The sequence below is a fragment of the Netta rufina genome, assembly GCF_964035555.1.
Source record: "Netta rufina genome assembly, chromosome: 7".
Classification (NCBI taxonomy): domain Eukaryota; kingdom Metazoa; phylum Chordata; class Aves; order Anseriformes; family Anatidae; genus Netta; species Netta rufina.
This window is the reverse complement of record NC_140130.1, coordinates 18,029,136-18,051,205: the sequence shown is the minus strand read 5'-3', so window position 1 is coordinate 18,051,205 and position 22,070 is coordinate 18,029,136. Positions and strand designations below refer to the sequence as shown.

Below are 22,070 nucleotides of genomic sequence, written 5' to 3'. Positions count from 1 at the left end.
AAAAAAAAGAGATGCTTTGATGCTGTAGTTCCAAGAAAACCAGTCACAACAGCTCCCACACTACGAGCACTTGATCTCAACAGCCTGTGCCACTGCTTTGCAGTTATGGTGGTGGCATGTTGTAAGCAAGTCAGAATGACAGTCTTCACTCACTCTGTTGCTGTGGTCACTGACTTTGATGATAGGTTCATTCTTCCTGAGGTCCCAAACCACGGCCTTGCCACTGGGGTGAGCAGAGGACAGGATATGCTGTACTTGCCGATTCCAGGACACGACACTGATGTCTTCATGAGGCTGCCAAGATAGGAAAGGCCATAGTTCCATTATCCCTGCATTGAGGAAACACCGATCACGGGATTCTGACATTAGCTTGACATCAAGCAACTGCAAATAATAGCAGCACTGTCCAGAATCACTAGGGAGCAGGCAAAGTTCTTTCCACAGAGAGTACAGTAGACAACCAAACTCTGTGGGGGAATGTCACTCGGAAAAGCACCTTTGCATTTTGGGAGCAGGTACTGGATTCTGCATTGACCAAGTGTATCATAAATCATGGGTCCAGTAAAGGTCCAATAAGCATTCTTAATCCATCACACATGCCACAGCTGGATCATGAGACAAACTGGTCAGGTGTATGATTCAAACCCACAAAGATCTTACCCATCCACACAAAGTGCATTCTATCGCAACTTGCCAGCCTATCTTCCCTCCCCTTACAACTCTCTTTCCATATCCCAGAATGAAACCCTTAATTCAGTTATGATTCATCTTTCTCCTGACAAAAGTCAAGATCATTCTCTCTTCAGAGAGTTTAGACCAGGATGACTCCACACACTCACACCTTTTACCTTGCCTACTGATATATAAAACTGCATGGATACTGCCCAGAGGAAAACTCAGTTTACCTGTGATTTAGCCCCTGGAGTCATAGGCACGCTGAAGTTATTCAAGTCCCAGATGAAAATTTCAGAATCATTGGCTCCAGAAGCCAAGAGGTTACACTGCAGAAAAAAAAAAACAGAAGCTCAGCTGAAACTCCTACTTACTGGGAAAGAGGACAGATTTCTTAAAAATAAATTTAAGTAAAAAAAAACCTAAGCTTCCAAAGTCAGATAAGACCTGCATTTCACAGTCAATGCTAAGAAGATACTAACAGGATTATAAACCAAGTACGTTTCTGGCCTCCCATGTCGTCAGCCGTGCCATGGTAGAAACCTGTTTAAAATTTGTCTAGCAAGCTAGATTTGTTGTCAGCTAGTGTTGCTCATCATGGAACTCTACCACAGGTCTGAAAGCCAGCCTCTGGGTATTTGAGCCTTTGACCTGCAACCTGGCATCAAAAACATTCCTTTTGAGAAGATACAAGCTTCCCAAAAGGGTCCGTGGACAAATTCCAATTTGCCTTTGTGTTACCATAGGAAATTGTGTTCTGTTCATTTCTTGCTTATTTTGTAGTCCCTTCAAATGTGATCAGAACCCACTGAACTGGACACCAACTAAAGAAATAAACAAAGATGTTCTGACTTCAAACAGTTAATGGTCTAATGTATAACAGCAGTACAAGTCATGTTTTATGGTGAAATAAGATGACTTGATCCAGGTCACTGAGGAATTCAGTGGCAAAGTTGTCAACAGAGCCTGAATCAGAGTTCTAAATCACTCTTGTGTCACAGCCACCATGCCTCTTTCAGGTTAAAAGCTGCTTCTTCAGTTAATAAATCTCTATACACAAGGGGAATAGCTCATGGGGTTAACTTTCATTTGTTTATAAGTATCTTTATGTTACATACCTGGAAAGGGTTAAAGTCAAGAGCTCGAACAGGCCCTGAATGCTTCTCTGTCTGCCCAATTACAGGCTCGCTCTTCGAAGCCAAGATCCGATGCGCACTGTACATTGTCAGTACCCCATTATCGCCTCCGCCAATGATCACTCCAGAGGACTCCGGGGACCCATTTCCAAAGTTACCCCAGATCAGCTTATGGAACCTGAAGAAGAAGAAAATAAAGCTGACATAGGCCACAATATTTGGTGGAAGACTAGACATTCTGCATTACCAAACACCAAGCATGATTTATGTAAAGCCAAATATATTCAGTCCTCACAGACAGAGATAAACTGATTCAAAAGATCACTTTATACCCTGGAAACACTCTCTCTCCCTCTCTTTTCTTGCACAAGGAAAGCCCTTTTCAGTTCCACTAATCGGTATGTTAGTATGAGACACTAATACCTGTTTGAGGCAGGAAGTATTCCTTTCTGCTTCATGTCCAGGGAGGGATCCCTGAAGTCCACCTCAAATATTTCCAAGGTGGCATTTGTACTGAAGGATGCATCCAGTTGCTGGGCAGATGTTCCTAGCAAAAGTACAAGAGTAATACTTAGAACTGGATACGGTTTTCAAGAGCACAAGATATAAATAAAGCAAGGAACTGGTAACCAATCTACCCTTGAGAGTCAACACAACATTGATACTGTGCCCATTCAGAGACAGTACATGGATGAATATCTCAGAATCAACTACTATTACAAAGGCTTTGAAAGAAATTAGAACTTCAAGAAATTCTGGGCACCCGGGTGACTGCTGTGCAAACACCTTCCCCTCTTGGGATAGATATAATTCCTATATCCAAACAGCCCAATCTTCTGATATTAAGGCTTTACCTAAATTACAAATAGAGTTGCATCATGAAACCCAGATACAATTATGATCCCAAATACCCCTCTACACTGTTCCTCAACCTTGACCCGAGGTCACGATCATAACTTCTAAACTTAGTCTACGCCAGAAGTTCTTCAACCTTAGCCAACCAAACATTCCTTGATGACCCACATAGATCTGGCAGCCAAATAGTGATGGCTTCCTTCCTTCTCCCTAGCTTACAGAATAAAAGCTAAAAATAGGCTTAACATTGCCTAATGGGACACTGCCACGCAAACAGTCACCCATCTGCCAGAGGGATGCTTTGCAACTGGCTATGGCGGGGGAAGCACCCAAGAGACTATAAAAAAGCAGTACAAATAATGAAACAATGCAACCTCTGATCAAAATCAGATCGAAGCCAAGTCATTTGGTCCAACCAAAGCTGTGGCCTTATTAGAGAAACACAAAATAGCCTATCTACCCCAAAAGTGGTAATGTTTTTAAGGCCACGGCTGAACTTTAGTCACTTTTTTGACAGTCACTCCCCCCCAAAAAAAAAAACAGAACAATATGGCAGCCCTGCACAACCCAGACAAGAGACAGGCCTAATTACCTCTTGTGCTGGGTGGACAACCCAAGCTGACAGTTCCACATGAACACTATATTCACCTATGTACTGGGTCTGGCTGGGATGTTAACTTTCCCTGCAGCAGCCAACTGCCTACTGCCATCTCAGTGAACAGGCTGACTTCATGTTTCAGGAAATAATCTGATTATAAAAGCAGCGAATAATGATTAATATAAGAAATGGAAATTCAAGGTTTTGAAAATGTTGAAAATTGAATGTAAATGAAAACAGGCAATATTACAAAGAAGAAAATTTTATTCTTTGGCTGCCAAGCTACATGATGATTAATGAAAACCATCAAAGTGAAAGTAAGCTGAAATGAACATGATAAGAGTGAACTTTGTGACATCCCAAGTAAATAACCTTATTTTGTTTTATTTTTTTTATAGCAAGCAGGTACTGGAGGTCATACAAGCTTAAATAGAAATTAAATTAAAAAAAAAAAAAAAGTGTTTTCACCCTTTGAAAAATCACAGCCCTTTAAGTGGTCAAATTAAGCCATGAATGTAATCCTCTGGAGGTCACAAAACAAACAAACAAACAAACAAAAAAAAAACAGAAAACACTGTAATGTTTTCAGCATGCTGCTTCTAAGCTTTCCAGAGGTTTTTAAAGTGGGAATTGTTGAAAGTTAAAGCCAATACAGCTGTACATAACAGTCTCTCTGTGACTCATACTTCAATTTTATTGAATTGTGAAAAACTTTACCTGTTGCTAGATAAATGGGGTGGTTGTTTGCTGGACTCCATGCCTGGACAGCTGTTCGCTCAATCTCCTTTAGCTTCATTTTCTAGGCTCTAGAAGTAATTTCACATAGCAGTTAGAGTAGCCAGACAAAGCCAACATGAAAATAATCATACCAGTAACAAAATAGCCCCTTTACTATAGTACTAAGAGAACAAATTGTTCTCAGAGATGTTACTTACATCTCTGAGATGAATTACTCATGTTCCTGAGTTGGTGAATACAGTTTTACAGGGATGAATGTGGGTATTTCAGAAATCATGAAAAAAAATAAATAATAATAATTAAAAAGAAAAAACAAACACAAAAAAACACACAATAATCCCAGCTGTCTGATTCTTGATTTTCTTTCCCACATAGCTCTTTTTCCATGTACCCCAGTTATGTGCAAGTTTCAGTTAAAGGAAGGTGATCTAAATTAAACAACATACTCAAGTCTTCAGTCCAGGCTGGTTTAAGTCAGCTGTGGAAATTCACTTAAATGTATTTGCAAAGCACTAGTTGCTCCCTCTGAACAAGCCGATGTCAGTGTACGCATATGGAAGCCAAACAGAGCCAAAGGAATCTCAGGACAGGCTAAATTCCAAGCAGCAGAGTGATGTGGCAACAGAAAACAAAGTGCAACGCTATCATGTGCCAGTTCAGTTAACGTACTTTGTTCTCACTCCTCTGAGATGCCAAAGGATAAAATCATTTGCCTTTCTGCTTCACTTTGTAAATGGCAGGTGAAGGTGAGAGGAAGCGATCCATAAGTTAACCATTGGGTTTCAAGCCCAGCTCTGACAATAATTCTTTTTATCGACTCTGGATAGATCAACTAATACCTGTAAAATGGCAACACAACTTCCCCACATCACCAAAGAGAGACTGGTTGGGCAATAATTTGGCAGGATAACTGAAAGCCAAACATAAACAGTACACAGCCAGGAGGCTGCAACACTCTGAATATAAATACAAACAAATTGTTGTTCCATGTAGAATCCCGTTTTACATGAAAAGAAAGCCCCCAGCACCTCTCAGTCCCAGGCTATGTCTGTCCCAGGCCTTTTAAGCATGTCAGTGACATAAATAATGAGTGGAGATATTCACAAGCTAGCAGCATCACTCTCGTGAGCAGTTCCTAAACCTTCTGAGCTTAGCTGCAGTGCAAGTTTTAATTCTACCTAAGCAAAGCTGCTAACTATGCCCTCAGATAATATCATGCTGAATAATGTACGACTGGAAGCAGGCAGCACAGCGAAACACTCCGCATCTCACCAGCTTGCTGGGATTAACCTCTCCTGGCTACTTGATGCTGTTTGCGTTAGCCAGGCTGGCAGTTAAGCCACAACCTGTGTTCACAAGCTCCCTCTGTCCAGATACAGGCTACAACCGTCAGTGATCGAGAGTTTGGCCTTGCTTAGACCAAAACACGGCTGTTTTTTCCTAGCCAAGTTCACAGAAGTAGCTTGCTGCAGCCAGCATGCTGCCTGGCCAAACCATATTAAAAAACAGTTTTGAAAAAGTCTTCCATCATCCTGTGGCTTGTATGAAGCTGCAGTCTCCAATTGCCAGCGGCCCACACATGGGGAAATCCAGTCAGCATCGCTTCTTGGACTTGGACCTCCTGCCTAGTAACTCCACACCCTATTTAGGGTTTCTTGTCTACTACTGATCAGAAGATAAGGGCACACTCTCTCTCCCCCACGTACTGTTAGGACATGCTGTTTAATTAGAATTTGATATTTTCTAGCATTAGCCTGCAGCAGTATCTCCCAAAGCTCAACGTACCTGCTGTTCTCACATTAAACTTACCCCAACCTAGCTGAGGCCCAGATGAAGCTGAACAGAACTCTTGCACAACAAAACAAGTGCAACTATTTCCTCTTGCAGCCCAGGAACAAAGGTGGAAAGCCACATCCTCCTCATCATGATAATAGACCACTAAAGCTTATTTTCCTATCTTCCAGCACACACTTTACCTAGTACTCCTTTGGGCTCCACCACACCCCTTCTGCCAAGTTCCAGCTCCCACTTGTCTGTGCCCCACACTAGCACAGAAACACTGTCCCGGTCAGCAACCTTTATCAGCAGTGGGGAATGAAAATATCCCCAGAAGAAGTCACAGGCCTACTGCACAAAGCGCTGCCTGACTCCGCTCATGTGGGGGAGCAGGACAGCTGGTACGTTCCCTACCTTCCCTTTCCTGCTTTTTCCTCCTCCACTTTCAATCACGTTGTAGGAGCTGGCTGTACATTCAGGCCTCACTGCTGCTTGACTTTTGAGAGGAGAGCTCCGCTATTAGCCCATCAGCATTATTAGAGAATGGCCAAGAGACCTCCTCCCTCTGGTACGGGAGGGATGAAGCCTGCAGCCACCACTAGCTGGTGGAAGGTACAAGCTCCCAGCTCTTACCCTCCCTGCTGCTAACAGCCCAGATCCATCGCAGCTGAGGCTCTGCATCAGTGCAGCAGCACCTCTTTAAATCACTAGGCTGAGTTTGGAAGGAAAAAACGCCTGAGCCTTAAGAATAGAGAAGAGCCTCACTCTTCTATATAGTGAATATGTCGATATGGCAACCTCTTGTGGCTGCCTGGGAGAAATGCACGATGTGGGATTCTCCCATAAGATGTTTGGGGACAGATCGCCACCTGCTGTCACCTCTCCAAAATAGCACCTAAGCCTTCCGAGAAAGCTCATGCTTTTCTCAGGAGCTCTAATTAATTAATCATGACAACTCCTCCTCCTCCTCCTCCCCCAAACATCCGATCGCGGATCTAACGTCTTAGCGACTCGCAGCCGCGGTGGGAGCCCCAGGCGGGGAGCAGCGATCCCCCAAAGCCTCCCCCAGCCGTGTTTTCCTGCACAGTGCCCTTACAAGGCAGCAATGCTCAGCAGCACCCGGCCGTGCCAGCGCTCCCCGCGCCGGGCAGCTCGCAGCAAGCAGCGACAAGTGCGGGCACCGGCTCTGCAACCACCACGGGGTAGGCTGACAGAGGCAGGGCTCCTCACCTACACCACCTTCAAGCACTTGTGGCTTGGAGTACATTGTAAAAGACCTGCTGTGATAATCAACTCTGGTGTCACTCTAGTAAGGCCTTCTCTCTCTTACCACCATCCAAATGTTGTCGATACAGCCCTAAGTTTTCCAGTCCTCCCCCAGCCGGGCAGCCAACCCCTGCAGGGTTCCTGCTGCCCCAGCCAAGGACCTGATCTGATCCCCTCGGCTAAGGGTGAAGCGTGGGCAGCGGAACAGAAGGCATTTGTCCAAGGTCACCCAGGAGGCGAGCAGCCACCCTAAGGGCTGAGAAGGGCTGTTCAGCCACGACACCAGGGTTAAGATGCAGACTTGCCCCATGTTCCCCACACCCCAGCATCGATCAAAACCTTCGCGCTGCCCCTTCCTTTCGCAACCACCTGGCACCCTCCTGCCCCAACTCCCCGGCTCCCCAGCACCCCGGCTGGCCCCCTGAGCACCCGCTAGGAGCCCGGTGGCAGGAGGCACAGCGCTAATCCCAGCTGGCGACACGAGGCGGGGCTGCGCGGGGCAGAGCTCAGCACATTCCTCCCTGACAGCCGCCGGGGCACGGCACCAAGCTCCTCGCACCCCAACCCCTCGAGCACGACGTGTGTGGGACAGACGGCTCCGCACCGAGCCCAGAAACCGGGGCGGGGACACGGGACCGGGACGGAGCCGGGACCGGGGCAGGGCAGGGCAAGGCAGCGGGACCGGGGGCGCTGGGACCGGGGGCAGCCGCTCGGTCTCGGTCTCGGTCTCGGTCCCGGCCCAAGCGGGGCGGAGCGGGGGGGGTCAGGGAGGGGCGGCCGCGGCCCTTACCGGCTCCGGGCCCTCCCCGGCTCCCGGCCGTCCCCGCCGAGCTGAGCCCTCGCTCCGGTGGCCGCCGGGAGCCCGACAGGCACCGCCCCCCCCCGCCCCGCCGCCTGCCGGAGCGCGCCCCGCCCGCCCCGCCGCGCCTGCGCGGCCCCGGCCCGCCCCCTTTACTTTTTTTTTGTGCTTTAAATAATGTAATTCCCTTTAAATAATGTAATTCCCTTAAAGCACCGAACTGAGTCACGGCAGGGTGGTGGTAGCAAAGCACGGCGTGGGGTTTATAGGAAGCACTCCAGGCCCTTAGCCTGCTGTGATCGCCTGCTCCTGTAGCCAAAGAGGCACAGCAACAGGGGAACTGAATTTTCACCATAAATCGGTTCTGAAGGTATCGCCCCCTTCAGCAACAGAACGGGAAAGCTTATGGAAAAGGAAGGGTGGCACAAAATAATCTAGGAGCTTGATCAAACGTAACTATGCATAGCTTTCGCAAACAAGCTGCAGATAAAGCCGTGGGAGGCTGTGGTCTGCAGCCAGAGAGGCGCGCTCCGTGGGTCAGGCTAACCCTAAACCTGGTGGCAGAGCTCAGGTCACGTAGCAGCCAACTGCGGCATCGGTGCTCGTGGACCTCTGTCACTTCACGTGACGTGATTGCGCCGTAGTTCAATTCCGAGCGGCACCTGCAGTAACCCACTTCGTAACAGGCAACGCCTCCTGCATAAACAGGCTTAGCAAAGGGTGATTTTTGCATGAGGTAAGTAAATGTGGCAGCAGTCCTGGGACTGCTCCCAGAACTTAGCCCCATGTAACAGCCTGTCTAGAAAAATGACAGGCATCATTTAATTTTATCGGTCATCGCTCAACCTACTCAAATTGATAAAAGACAACTAGCACAACAGGTATTATTGATATATTTCACTGCAGTTAGTGGTCAAACGTTGAACAACCATTACTGTATGTTGCAGTGAACACTAAAGATGCCACGCCCTGCAGAGCTGATGCAGGAGAAACACTTCCAGCAGCTTTCAGATTTCATAGTGCGTCACCACTGGTGCCTCTTTATTGGGGTCTCCTCCTCTCTCCAGATACAGGTCATTGAAGGGATACTGCTTCGGTCCCTATAAAATCAGAAACACAGCAGCAAATATATGACATTCAAACAAGCAACTAAAGGGGTAAGGAGAAAACGTCTCATCCAGTTCCCACCACTCTCCCCTGCTTCCTCCCTTACCTCCCCCCAAAAAGGCTTGTCAGTTACAACTTAAATTCATATTTAAGTGCTTCGATAGGAACATTCCAGACTTTCCTGGTACTCTAATATTCAAACTTTTTTTTGTATAAATCCATGTCCTTTATCAGAAACACCAAACATTTGATCAACCAACAGCTCATCTCCATATGTTCAGACTTATTTATCGAAAGTATTCTGAGTGATGCAGATCATGATATAACTTGAAACAGAGCAAAAGAAGAGGAAAAAACATTTCATGTGTGCGCGCGCACACACACACAGAGCAGAATGCCCAGACTAAAGGAAGGATCCTGTAAGAAAATTAAGAAATAGTTCCCCAAGAATGGGAACTGCTCACTGAGACAATCTGTGAGCTGAGCCAAGCCAGCTAACAGAATAATTCAGATTGAAAGAGGCCTCCCTGGCTGACAGCAGGGTTTCACACTCACACTCACTCAGCTTCAGCAAAAACATCTTTCTGCCATCAACACTGACAAGCAAGAGCTACTGTTCCGCCCTTTACCCAAGGGTGTAACTCACCACAGGCCTGTAAGATGGGTAGAACTGTCCAATGCCAAACATGATCAGCATGGTACTCAAAAACACGAGGAAGTGTTTGCGCATAGTATGCCATGGAATTTGAGTGGGGGATGTATCAAAACGGTTCCGAATATACATGTCAAAGTCCCAGTGCATCTAAAGAACAAAGGAAAAAAGACTACACATTTACCAGCAGTACTCAAACTGCTCTTACCTAGGAGAGAAGCATTTACAGCATTCTCATGCACAAAACTGCCAGAAGCTATGCTTCATGTTTCACAGAGGCAATAAGTCACCTATAGCCACGGGAAGTTGTTGATTACAGTAAAAGTCAAGACTCCAAATACCTTGTTTATACCTATATGTTTATACCAGGCAAGCATGCTTAATTATAACATACCAGCAGCTTTTATTTATCTGCATAATCACTCCACCTTAGATTTGCTCCCCAGTGCTTCTGAGAAGGCATGGCAGAAATTGGCCACGTCCATCTGTTTATGGAAGATCAGTCACACACCTCAGCAGAAGTAGCACTTATTTCAAACAAAGAAGCAACTACCTGCCATTTGGAAGCTGGCTTCTCAAAACAGGCAGAGCACCTGCTGCTGCTGCTCCATGACAAGAGCAGGGGCAGTAGCAAGATAATGCCCTTCTTGACTGAAACAGAAGGGCATTCAAGCTTCTGCCTCAAAACATACATAGGGAAGTCCTAAGCATGTTCTACCTTTTCTCTTATCACATTATGGGAAGCAGAGAATTCATTAATTTGCAGCTCAGGTACCTCTAAATTCTCCACTTTTAAATTTTCATACACAGCCGTTTTGCTATCAACCCCAGAAAGCCAGACTGAACAGAGTTCAGCTGCCTAAACAGAAGCATCTGCCAACACCTGCCAGTATATTCCACTAGGTCCCCAGCTGCTGACCCCACATAGAAATTTCAGACCCCCTCAGGTATGCAAAAGGCACTAAAATCTGAGATTAAGCAACTGAATCTGAGCATTATGGTGCCATCCCTAAAATGCAATGAGGTATTAAGGACAATGTATGGGCAGGAGGCCTTGTTTTCAAGCACTTGTTCAAACCTAAATTAAAGCTATGAATTATAAGCAAGAGTCAGTTCGTACAAGTAAAGATCTTATCCCACCTCAAGGGCCCAAGTAACTATACAAGCATTCCTGTACCAAGCAACGCAGAATCACTGCAAGGTCTTTCATGTAATTGTTTCTGCAGTCATTGCAACACAGACTTTAAATTTTACTGTGGTGCACACGAAAGGGTGCTCTTGCATGCTTATACTATGACACATGACATACACGTGCTTACATAATCTCTAATTCTAACGAAAAACATTCAAGTTAATTACCAAGTTCAGTAATCACTGCTAGATCTCAGTCCTTCACAGAAAGACCACGTAGTAACTGAAAGTTACTCCTGACATGGATCTTGAAGAATTTAGATTTTGCAAGTTGATGTAGATGCTCTGTCTGTCCATTTCTTTTAAAGCTGTCTTGCACACTTTTTTCAGAGAAAGCCTCCTTATTTCTATTCTATCCCAGAAGAATTCCAGAGTAATAAAACAGCAATACCTGCTCCCATTGGACTAGAAGGACTTTTACACAAATGAGGGCTTCCTAGCTAGATGAACCTGAACTAAGTTCTGATACCGAGACAGAACAGGCAAAGAAAATGGAGAAGCCTTTCCCATTGCTGCAACGAAAGTTTAATTTGTAAAGTTATTCTTACAGGTAATGAGATGTTAACATTCCTCAGCACTTCCATAGCAATTGTTTAGTCTGATGACCACAGCCTAAATTTACTTCTAATTGACTGTCCCTGTGTTGTGCATAGGCAACACACCCCTGCACTCGAGGATGCAACTGGACAAAGAATTACAAAGAAAGCACTAAGGAGACGTGTGTTAGTATTTATTGACTGTAGCACTAATGGAATGAAAACTGCTGCTGGCATTCTTACCGGCTCTCCCCAGTTATGCCTCATATCTGGCTGGTCCCACTGGTACCAGGGGTCTCTCTCATGAGCAGAGCGTTTAGGGAGCATGGGATAGTCACCATACCTGTGACAAACAGGTACAAAGGAAACAATCAGCTAAGAGAACTGCATTAAGTTTTGATATACATTGTATAAGATGCTATAAAATAGATAAGAACACTTTCTACGGATCCTGAGCTATGCATAAACTTTTTTTTTTTTTTAAGTACTCACATGCAACTTGCACAATCATCACCTTGATAGGAGTTACTGTAACAAATAGCATACCTCAAGGTGTGCTTGTCAGGTAATGATACAGGGGAAAAAACTATAAACTTCACTGAAATACAGAATCCTTCTTGCTTACTATTCTACTAGTCTGAATACTTCCCAGAATTTAAGCTTCTGAAATATTTATTCCATAAACTGAATTTACAGAGTTTATCCCTCTGATTACAACAGCATATAAAGTCTCTCAGGGGGTATCACATTTACACAGACCTCCCATTCATTCTGTTTGCTTCTGTTTGGAGCATTTATGTGTTCCTTCTGAGCCATAAGCTCACAGCACGCCATCCAGCAGTACACAACAGCGCAGACTTTGAGGCTGCTGCAGCCCCAGGGGCACAAAACCCCCCAAGCTCACCCTAAGCCGTCGTCGGGGTAGGGCTGGTAGTCCTCCACCCTCATGTTGTACTTCTTGGCAGCGGCTGCCCGCTCCTCCGGCGTCCGCGGGTAGGGCCCAGGCAGCATCTCCGAGGACAGACCCGAGGCTGCGGGACAGCACCGAGGCAGGGTGGGTGCAAGCCGAGCTGTGGGGCCGCGCTGCCCTCCCAGCCCCACGCCCCCACCCCGCAGCCCTCAGGGACCCCTCCCGCCTCACCGCGGCTCTCCCCCGAGCTCCCCCATACCCGCCCGGGCTCCCAGCGGCGCTGCCACCCGCAGCGCCCGCAGCCGAGCGGCCGCCCGCTGCCAGAGGACACCGCCGCGTCCGGCCGCCGCCATCGCCCCTCCTCCCAGCGCGCAGGCGCCAACGACGGCGGCCGGCGGGGACAGAAAGGCTCGGGGCAGCGTTAGCGCCGGCCCGGCCCGGCCCTGCCCGCCTGGGGTCGCTGCCCGCCGCCGCCGCCGCTCCCTCCGCCCGTCTCCATGGTGCCCCTCCTCTCGCTTCCGGCGTTGCTAGGGGCGGGCGACTTCCGCTTCCGGCGGCCGTCCACTTCCGGGTTTCCCGGTGGGAGGCGGCGATGGCGGCGGCCTCCTCCTCCTCCTCGTCGGCGGCGGCGGGGTGCCGGGAGGGCCCGGCCGCGGGGCCCGGCTGGAGCGAGGCCCAGCTCCGCCGCTACTCCTTCGAGACGCGGCCCATCCCGCGCCTCAGCCACAGCGACCCCCGCGCCGAGGAGCTCATCGAGAACGAGGTGCGGCGGGGCCCGTCCCGGCCCGTCCCCCCCCAGCTGTAGCGAGCGTTCGCCGCCGCTTCGGGCCGCTTTGGGTCGTGAGAGCTGCGGGAAGCGCGCGCTTCGCGTTCTTTTCTCTCCGGGTGGGAGTCGCGGAGACGTCTGCGCTTTTTGAAATGAGAGCGGCCACAGATGTGGAGTTTGTGTTGCTGCGCTTCTGGTGGGGTTCTGGAGGACGAGCGCACACTGGTTTTGGTAAAATTACCAGGTTTTGGGGAGACAAACCTGCAAGAAGGGAGGTTGCGTGTGCGTAGCCTGGGAGCAGAGCAGCTGTTGTTCTTATTTACGTCTCTGTGTTTACACACGAGGAGGCAGGTGGCTACCTTTGTATAAAAAAAAGTGGTTCCTTTTTAGCGTGAGAGGGATGAGATAATTTTAGCTTTTGGATAGCTGTGGGTTATCTGTGATTCTGTAGGAACACAGATGGGTGCCGTCTCCTTTTCCATCCTCAAAAACATCTTTTTGCCAACATTTACCACTTAGTAGCTGGAAGCGACCGAGGAGAATTTACTATGTCTCCTCGCTACATGGCAGGACCAAGCAGCCCTAAAACGGTTCCCAGCTGGTGTTTACCTAACCTTGCGTGTCAGAGATCAGCCAAGTAGGTAGCGGAACCTGTCCCATTGCTACTAGGAGCCTGCTGCAGGAGCAGGCCACCACTCTCTTAAAACTTCGTATCATATTTTGCATTTGTCTGTATGGATCAAGGATCTTATCACAATAAACACCTCTTCCAGTTGCCCATGTACAAAGGGAATTTGTGGGGTTGCCGTAACAAATGCGATCATTCTTGAGTTCAAAAGGTCCTTGAATCAATAAACTTCCTGTTTTTCTCCAGGAGCCAGTGGTGCTGACAGATACAAATCTGGTTTATCCTGCTCTCAAATGGGACCTGGACTACCTCCAGGAAAACATTGGCAATGGGGACTTCTCAGTGTACAGTGCCAGCACACACAAGTTTTTGTACTATGATGAGAAGAAGATGGCCAATTTTAAGAATTTCAAACCCAAGTCGAGCAGGGAAGAGATGAAGTTTGCAGAGTTTGTGGACAGACTCCAGGAAATACAACAAAAAGGGAGCGCTGAGAGGTAAGTGGTATGTGGAAGTCTCTCCGTTTCTGCAGGTCTATGTACTGGGTATGTTTCTCTTCAGTGAGTGTTGATGATTAAAACCTCTCAAACTTTTAATTTCTATAGGCTTTTCCTGCATAGCTGCTACAGCTGTGTTACCTGATTAAAGAAAGCCATGCACTTAAACCGTCAAACTGTTCAAACTGTATGTCTACAGAGATTCTTTCTTCTCTGTTCATGGCAGGGTTTGGATAGAGAAGGCACTACACCTCACTTGGTTTGGGCAGACTGTGCTATTGGTAGAGGAGCTTAGTTGCAGATAGGAAGGCTGGATGGAAACATGCTCTTTTTCCTCTCGGCCCTCACAAGCTTGTAGTAGATGAGGTAACTCATTGCAGGTGACTAGAAGTGGTGACATTTATATGGAGATCATTTGTGAGTGTTTTTGATACTTGATAGTGGCCAGTCTGGTAAGGGCTTCCTCCTCTTGCATGGTGAGGTGTTGTTCTTGATCTAAAATTATATTTTTTTCCCCAGTGATTGTTCATGCAGAGTTGTGTTCTATTCCATTTTGTACCAGAGAATCACTTGGCAAAGAGTGTGGACTTCTGGAAGCTCTTCCCTTCCACAACTGTTTATGGTGCTGATAGAACAGAATCTCTGGAAGTTCTCTCTCTCTGTTTTTAAAGTCTTCCTGAAGAGATGCAGAGATGCATCTTTATGTTCATTACAATGCTTAACATTTGATTCTTGCCTTCCCCTGGGGAAATACAGGCTATATCTGCAGCAAACCCTGAATGACACAGTTGGAAGGAAGATTGTAGTGGACTTCCTTGGCTTCAACTGGAACTGGATTAACAAACAGCAAGGGAAACGTGGCTGGGGTCAACTGACTTCTAACTTGCTTTTGATTGGCATGGAAGGTAAGTGGCTTCCTGTGACTGGAGAAGGGGAGAAAGTTTGTCTTTCAAGTTGATTTTGCACTAGTTTCTAAACGTTCCTTCGAACCAAGCAGTTTAAAGCTTTTGGCTGAAAGGGGACTGTTGTCATGACTCAACGCGTGTTATAGAGAAGAAAAACCCCAAAGGAATAGTGTGCTTGCTGAGAATGCCTGGAGGTCATCTGCTCCTGGAAAGGCTCTGTGTGATGCTCACAGGGCTGGGTTTTCAGTGATTGCTGATCACACTTTGAGACCTCTTTGTTGGTTGGACACTTCAGATAAGGTAGATTTGAAATGCCTGGAATCAGAGTTTACAAGTTGAGCAAAGTTAGCCTTCTGGGCCTTTCTTAGGAGTGACCAGTCCACCCCAAAGAGATTTTCTCCACATGAAGAAACATTGATTCTTCTACGAGGTATTTGTTCTAATTTGAGTTGACGCACCATGGTAAAAAGGAATTCTATTTCAATTAAGAACCGAATAGAGGGCACTGGAGAACTTGAAGATGGATAAACCCTAATATAACTAGATAAAGTTCCAAATCCGCGTGGAGACTCACTCATAGGCAGGTGCATTGGGAGATGGAGGTACTCCTTGTCAAGTGCAGTAGAGCATTCCAGTAGAAAGTCATCTCAACCATTGGGCCAGGAATGCACACAGTTCTGTGGAGTGGACTGGCCTGGAATCAATGTGGTTATCACATTCGTATGTCCAATTATAATTACTCTGCAATTCATGGCTGTTCAGTTCTGACTGCAGGTATTTTTTCCCCTCTGCATTCAGTCATATTCAGCTTACAGCAGTTTGTCTTTGCTATGTGCTTTTCTAGCTGAGAAGAGAGAAAGTCATGTGAAAGAACTGCATCAGCACTTCCATGTAGGTCATAATATGATCAACAAAAATCCTATTATCAGCAGGTTCTGCACAAAAAAAGGGATTGATGTGAACCAGTGTGTACTAGTAAAAAGGAATGTCTTCATGGGAGCATGTGATTGTGTGATCTACTTAATGACCCTATGGGGTTAACTGTTATCTTAATTCTAAAACATATCTTAATTTGAAAACACTAAAAAAAAAAAAAAGTCAAAAGAGCAGTATATGAATTGGCAAACAGCCTGAAAACAAGAGAGGGGTGTGAAATGACTCGCTGTATTTTAAGATTTGATTAAACTTAACGTCTAGTGGTGATAGTCAAGCTTCATAATCAGTGCCTTAGGCTGAGCAGGGGCAGTTGTGTTATGAAGCTGCAATGACTAGGAGATTTGTTTACTCATTTTTTTTGCAAAGCTACTAGGACATTTTTCAAAATCAGACTATTAGACTCCTCTAGACTAATAATAATTTTATAAAGTCCATTCCACAGCTTGTCAGCTAAACATTGTTTTATGAAAAAACTTCCCGTCAACATTTGCCATCTGCTGTTCGTGGAGACAAGCTGGAAATCCTAGTCCTGCAGAGCACAAGTTGCTGAATATGGATTTAGAATGGCAATTGTTAAGTGGGGTAGCAAATGCTCAATAAAGGCTGACTGATGCCATGTTCAGATTGTGACATTTCTGGGGTCATTTTCATTGCTTAGTTTTCTTGATATATGGAAGTGTATTTACTGTCTTCACTCTAGCAAGGAATATAACTTGCTTCAGTCTCTTATAACTGCTTGAGCGTCTTGTTTTGATTATCCTCTGCCCTTTTATGTGTAGGGAACGTGACGCCAGCTCATTATGACGAGCAGCAGAACTTCTTCGCTCAGATTAAGGGTTACAAGAGGTGTATCCTTTTCCCTCCTGATCAGTTTGAATGCCTCTACCCTTATCCTGTGCACCATCCATGTGACAGACAGAGCCAGGTGAGAGTAGCAGATTTATTCTCTGCTTCATCGGGGAAACAAGGGCATTTATGAAGATGCTAGGTGGGGAAGAAGCTATACTAGAATTAAAGCTGCATACCACTTCTGAACTTTGGCAACACCTGAGTTCAAATCTGTTAACATTGAGAATAGATGGAAGAACTGGAGGAGTTCCTGTTTGTGTCAGTTCCTAACTTGCAAGCATTAGGATTATAAACGTCTCCCACTGATAACAAAACTGGTCTGCAGCTGCTGCTTCCTTTGTTCTGGTTCATTTATCGTTTGGTCAGACAGATTTGCTTGTAGACAAATTTCAGGACTCCTTTTGAGGTGGTGGCATTTCTAGAATACTGCAGGAGCTTGCTATGGAATTAAGACAAATGGGGATGTAAAAACCATAAAGGAAAGATCAGGAGGATTTCATACTGAGACCTAATAAGGAGAACTTTCACTGCAGGAAGTTTTTCCTGAGTTTCTTACTATTCTCTCGTGTTAGGTGGACTTTGACAATCCCGACTATGAGAAGTTTCCAAATTTCCGGAGCGTGGTTGGCTATGAGACAGTGGTGGGTCCGGGGGATGTGCTATACATACCTATGTACTGGTAAGAATGATGACGGGAACTGTGCTGTGACCAGCAAACAGAGGTTTAACAGAGGTTCTTCTCTTTAAACTCTTGCTATGTCTCTTAAGAAAATTTTGTTTTGCTGTTCCAGCAAGTATGATGTTTTCTGTGATAACTTGGGCCAATGTGCTTCAAACTTTAGGATGGGAATGGTAATTCTCCCTGATACATTGTCGTGTGTGTTCTCTACTAACATATGCAAGAAAAGGGTCTGTATTTAAATAAGGAGACTTCATCATCTGTGGTCTTTGTGGTGGATGTATAGGGCCAGGATTGTCCAATGCAGTTTGAAAACACAATGTTTGCCAAATACTTGCCTATAAGCTATAGCAATAGTTTCTGATTCTTTTTCCTGCTGTCCCTGTGCAGGTGGCACCACATTGAGTCTCTCCTGAATGGCGGAATTACCATCACTGTGAACTTCTGGTACAAGGTGAGTGCAAGCTTGGGTAGATCTGTTCCAGTGGACTTCTTAAAATAGAGCTGCATTGGCGTGTGTTGTCATTGCAGTAACTTAACTGTGCCAAATCCTGTGCTTTTGAAAGTTTAAAACTACTTTCTGTATTTCCTGTGGTGTGCAAAGAGCTGGGTGTCTGGGAGAAGGTAGAATAACCTGTCAATTCAGTAGGCATGTAATGAGTTGCTTTTGGTATTTCAGGGTGCCCCAACCCCAAAGAGAATTGAATATCCATTAAAGGCTCATCAGAAAGTGGCTATAATGAGGAACATTGAGAAGATGTTGGGAGAAGCCTTAGGAAATCCACAAGAGGTACAAAAGAACTAAATAGTTGTTGCTGTTGAAATGGTTGTAGGTTCATGCAAAACTCGACGTCTGCTTATTTGGCTCTGCAGGCATTGTCACAGCATGGGTAGGAGAAAGCAGCATTCCTCTTTTGCTGTGACTGGTTCTTCATGCTGTATTCAGAAGGTCCTTTGGCTAGAAAAAAAAGCAAGCTTCTTAACTTACACTTCCAGAGAGGAAAACTACAGGCAATGGAATAACTGTTCTCGTATATGGGGGAAGGTGTATTTTGGCTTTGGGCATTGCCAGGGAAGCGTTGCTCTCAAACTGTCTTAAGTCTTCTATGCGGCAACAGTACCCAGTATTCGCCAAAAGTTAAAACCATTTTACCTGTTGAATCCAAGTCAGTTAAACTGGAAACAGCTTTTCAATAAAGTCATATACTTCCCTTGTAACACATCCCAGTTATCTCTGCATTTTTTGCAATTTTAACCAACTGGTATTTCAAAAAACAGTACATTAAAGTACTAATACATGCTTTTGAAGTTCTCGTGTTATGCTGAAAGTGGAAATATTGGATGTGAATGGAAATACTTTTGTGGTTTGTATCCCTTACCACTGTGCAGGAACTATTCTTTAGTTCAATAGCATGAGGGTCATGGCTTTCCTCTGCGGTTATCTTACCACCATAGCATGTTGAAGTTTTTCCCTTTGGGCAATGCTGAGAAATAGGAGTGGTCTTGGCTAGAAACAAAACCTTACAAAAAAACCTTACAAAACTGCCAGTACTAACCTTCATTCCAGGTGACCTCAAAGACCGGAGAGGGTTCAGTGGGTAAGAGTATTCCTTCTCTGACCCGCAAAAAGCAACTGATGTCTTTTAATAGCATCTACTGAGAAATAAATCTACGGTGGGAAGTGAAAACACTTCAAACCAATGCTACATGTGCGATGTTTGCTGTCAACTAAAATTGAGTGTTGACTGAGAACTCTGGGTGCCCCAGGGTGTTACCTAGAAGATACCTAGAAACCGATTCAGTGTACCTTAGGATCAATTTGCATGCTGACATCCTCTGCCCTGGGCCATTCAGCTCGTAAGCTGTCTTGATGTGGGAGAAGCAGGCTGTGGCAATTGCCACTTGTAACTGTTCTGGCTAACTGTATGTTTTTGCTTTGAACAGGTGGGTCCCTTGTTGAATATGATGATTAAAGGACGGTATGACTAATGCCTGGCTGCCCCGGGTGACTGATGTTGGAGCTGCTTTGTTCACAAGCAACGGAAGATTCTGAGCGCTAGTATTGCACGCAGCACTTAACAGACTGATGGGTTTCCTGGCCCATCCCTGTCCCTGCCCCACTACAACAAAGGGGGCTACTGGAACTGCAAAACCATTAGTACCCCATTCATCCTTCACTGTCATCTAACAACCTCCCAAGAACGAGTCTGCACTTATTGGAAGCTGGATTCATGATCACTAACTTGTTTTTTTCCCCTTCCTCTGCCCTGTTTGCCACAACAAGGAGCACGGCTTCTGGCACTCGGGTGTGTTGCTTCAGGATTTTCAGGCATTTGAAGAAGAGCTTGGAGGGGAACTGGGATTGATCTTGTTTCCTCAGCCTCATGAGGTTTGGGCCTCCTGGCTGCGTTTATGTGTTGGTGCCTGCAGTGGATATAAGATGGGAAGTGATAGGTTTCACAGTTCTCTGTTATTAGAGGACCTAGCCATGCTCAACTCTGGCACCTTTTTCTATAGTGGAAATGAAACTGTGAGCTGGCCTGTGCATGGTGAGCAACTGGACAAATGATTTGATTTCTTCAACGCAAGACTTTCACGCTTGGGACTTTGCACAGGGTAGAGAGAGAGAAGTGAATTCATCTAGTATGTGAGCACCAGATCCCGTGCTCTCCAAATGTCTGTGTTGTAGGAGTCTAGATAAACCTCCTTCATTCTGACAGCAGTTTTGGGGAGTGAAGGCTTCTCTCCTATTCTTGTGGAGCTGTAGTGTGGTTAAAAGGGGATGAAGCATTATGAAGGGAGATGTATAAATGCCAGGCCAAATTTCAAGTCTTCAATGATTAAGCCACATCTTTTAAAAAAAAATAAAAAATTAAATAAAGCTCTAGGGGCACAGAGAGAGACTGTCAACACAACGTCAGACAGGTACAGAGCCTCCCTTTTTCCCACCAGGGGTGCTGGCTCCTCAGACTAACGTGGGAAGTGCCCTTTTTACTGAAACTGCAAGAACTCGAGTGTGTGTGGCTGCGCACACGTGCGCATGTTTGTGTGATGTTGTGTGACTCCTGTCCATCAGTTTAATCCATGACAGTGTGTGGTTCCTTTCCTTGTACAGTCACTTGAAAGAGGTCAGGGCTTTCTGTTTTAATGTGGTTAAGTTTATCTTGATCCTTCTTGTGTTCTGGGGCTTGACGTGGCAGGCTGGGAAGTGGCAAGACCAGGGCACAGGAACAAGAGGAGCTTCTGGTTGAGTCCTTGGCAATCATCCTAAAAAATTATTTTGCTTTCTTCCACCTCTGCCACTAAAAGCCTTAGGCTCATATGGAGGCTGGCTTTTTATTCCCATGGTCCACTGCACTGCTTTTCCTGGTTTGGGGCAGAGCAGTGGACTTGTATATTGGATGCAGTTGTAATGGGTCCCAAGAGCTAGAGGTGGGAGAAGGTGTTGTATTTTATTGCAGAGAATAGCAAATGTTCTATTGAGACTTCCCATTATTTTCCTTTTTTTTCTGACATAGTATTCTGATAAGTGTTGAGAAGATGGTGCTCAAGAAGTGCTTTGCCTTTGGCTTCAGGCTCCATCTTTTTCTGGGACAGCTCATGTGCCTCTTGCTGTGAGCTTCTCTTGCACAAAGGTGAAGGACTTCTTGAACAGGAAGTCCTGGGGGATAGTTTTATGGCTGCTTACAGGTCAGAACAAATTAAGTGTAATTGGCAGCTACAGGGCCCTTGATTAAGAAATATGTCCATGTCACCGAGTAGTCTGACTGCCGTGTTATTTGTTGCAGAGTATCCAGAGCTGTGGTTAGATCCAAACGAAGGGCACTCAGCTGGATGCTTATCAACACTCAGCCTTTGGGCATGGGGAAGAAAGTTAGGCTGCTGACTGGCCAAAAGCAAGACCTTCCCAGGAATCCTGGGCATATGTGCGGTCTCTGGCCTTGGTTGAAAGAAGCTCAAATGAAATCCCATCTCTGTGCTATTTATTCAGCACAGTAGTCTCCAGTGCTACTTGTTAGGCACCATCAACTCTTGAAGCTCAGGGTGGGAGTTCACGTCCCATGTGGAGAGAGAATGGTACTTACAGAACTTTAGGATCCTTTTTATCTTTATTTGCCAAAGGTCTAACTTTTTAAGTGAACAGTTTTTGCTGCACTTGACTTCGTGAAAGCTCATTTACAATGCACTGATGGACTGACTCTCCCCTTCCGTTTTCACCTTGTGCTTTCAATGCCCCTTGCCATGGTATTGGGAAGCTGTGTGTGTTCTCTGCTAGGGGTGTGTGTGTGCAGGGGGTGGGGTGTGACAAACACACGGTACCTTCTGAAGTGTAGTTCTTAAATACAACCAATGTTGAACAACAGAACTGTGTGGCTTCTGTTTTGTGAGTGGCTGTATAGGAGAGCTGCATAAGGAGATGTGTGTATGGAGATACTTCTCAGCCCAACTTCACTTTGTTATTTGCTGTTGAAGGCTGCTGGTCTCCAAAGCTGTCTTCAAAACAGCAATACCAACTGCTTTACTGTGTCCTTGAGATTTTTTTTTCCCCATACTACTCCCATCATCCTGAAAAG

At 45.8% G+C, this 22,070-nt stretch overlaps 3 protein-coding genes across 5 annotated transcripts in view; 1 reads left to right on the top strand and 2 right to left on the bottom strand.

Moving 5' to 3' along the window:
• Positions 1 to 7,899, bottom strand: part of SEC31B (SEC31 homolog B, COPII coat complex component) — a 30,786-nt gene extending 22,887 nt beyond the window's left edge. For all 3 annotated transcript variants that reach the window (XM_084290506.1, XM_084290507.1, XM_084290508.1), the window contains exons 1-6: positions 7,832 to 7,899; positions 3,979 to 4,067; positions 2,232 to 2,355; positions 1,791 to 1,986; positions 906 to 1,001; positions 154 to 294 (exon numbers count right to left, since the gene is read on the bottom strand). In XM_084290506.1, coding sequence (XP_084146632.1) covers positions 154 to 294; positions 906 to 1,001; positions 1,791 to 1,986; positions 2,232 to 2,355; positions 3,979 to 4,057 — 636 coding nt within the window. In that variant the 5' untranslated portion in view covers positions 4,058 to 4,067; positions 7,832 to 7,899. The remainder of the gene's footprint in view (positions 1 to 153; positions 295 to 905; positions 1,002 to 1,790; positions 1,987 to 2,231; positions 2,356 to 3,978; positions 4,068 to 7,831) is intronic.
• An 818-nt stretch (positions 7,900 to 8,717) lies between these two features.
• On the bottom strand, positions 8,718 to 12,620 carry NDUFB8 (NADH:ubiquinone oxidoreductase subunit B8). Its single transcript, XM_084289883.1, has 5 exons — positions 12,496 to 12,620; positions 12,231 to 12,357; positions 11,570 to 11,669; positions 9,594 to 9,749; positions 8,718 to 8,940 (listed from the first exon to the last, which is right to left on the bottom strand). Exons 1-5 carry the CDS (start codon positions 12,587 to 12,589, stop codon positions 8,848 to 8,850), a joined length of 570 nt encoding a protein of 189 aa, XP_084146009.1. The 5' UTR covers positions 12,590 to 12,620; the 3' UTR covers positions 8,718 to 8,847.
• A 187-nt stretch (positions 12,621 to 12,807) lies between these two features.
• HIF1AN (hypoxia inducible factor 1 subunit alpha inhibitor) lies at positions 12,808 to 21,856 on the top strand. Its single transcript, XM_084290516.1, has 8 exons — positions 12,808 to 12,999; positions 13,877 to 14,127; positions 14,884 to 15,032; positions 16,748 to 16,893; positions 17,390 to 17,496; positions 17,887 to 17,950; positions 18,176 to 18,286; positions 19,441 to 21,856. The coding sequence occupies exons 1-8, from the start codon at positions 12,829 to 12,831 to the stop codon at positions 19,483 to 19,485; spliced, it is 1,044 nt and encodes a 347-aa protein (XP_084146642.1). The 5' UTR covers positions 12,808 to 12,828; the 3' UTR covers positions 19,486 to 21,856.
• The last annotated feature ends 214 nt before the right edge of the window (positions 21,857 to 22,070 follow it).

Bases quoted from the DNA above. Each gene is read 5' to 3' on its own strand.
- NDUFB8 (XM_084289883.1), bottom strand. From the start codon at position 12,589: ATGGCGGCGGCCGGACGCGGCGGTGTCCTCTGGCAGCGGGCGGCCGCT. The intron at 11,670-12,230 runs GTGAGCTTGGGG...TGTTTGTCACAG, and splicing joins TACCCCGACGACGGCTTAGG to GTATGGTGACTATCCCATGC. The intron at 9,750-11,569 runs GTAAGAATGCCA...TTTGTTCTTTAG, and splicing joins GGCATAACTGGGGAGAGCCG to ATGCACTGGGACTTTGACAT.
- HIF1AN (XM_084290516.1), top strand. From the start codon at position 12,829: ATGGCGGCGGCCTCCTCCTCCTCCTCGTCGGCGGCGGCGGGGTGCCGG. The intron at 13,000-13,876 runs GTGCGGCGGGGC...GTTTTTCTCCAG, and splicing joins AGGAGCTCATCGAGAACGAG to GAGCCAGTGGTGCTGACAGA. The intron at 15,033-16,747 runs GTAAGTGGCTTC...TTTTATGTGTAG, and splicing joins GCTTTTGATTGGCATGGAAG to GGAACGTGACGCCAGCTCAT.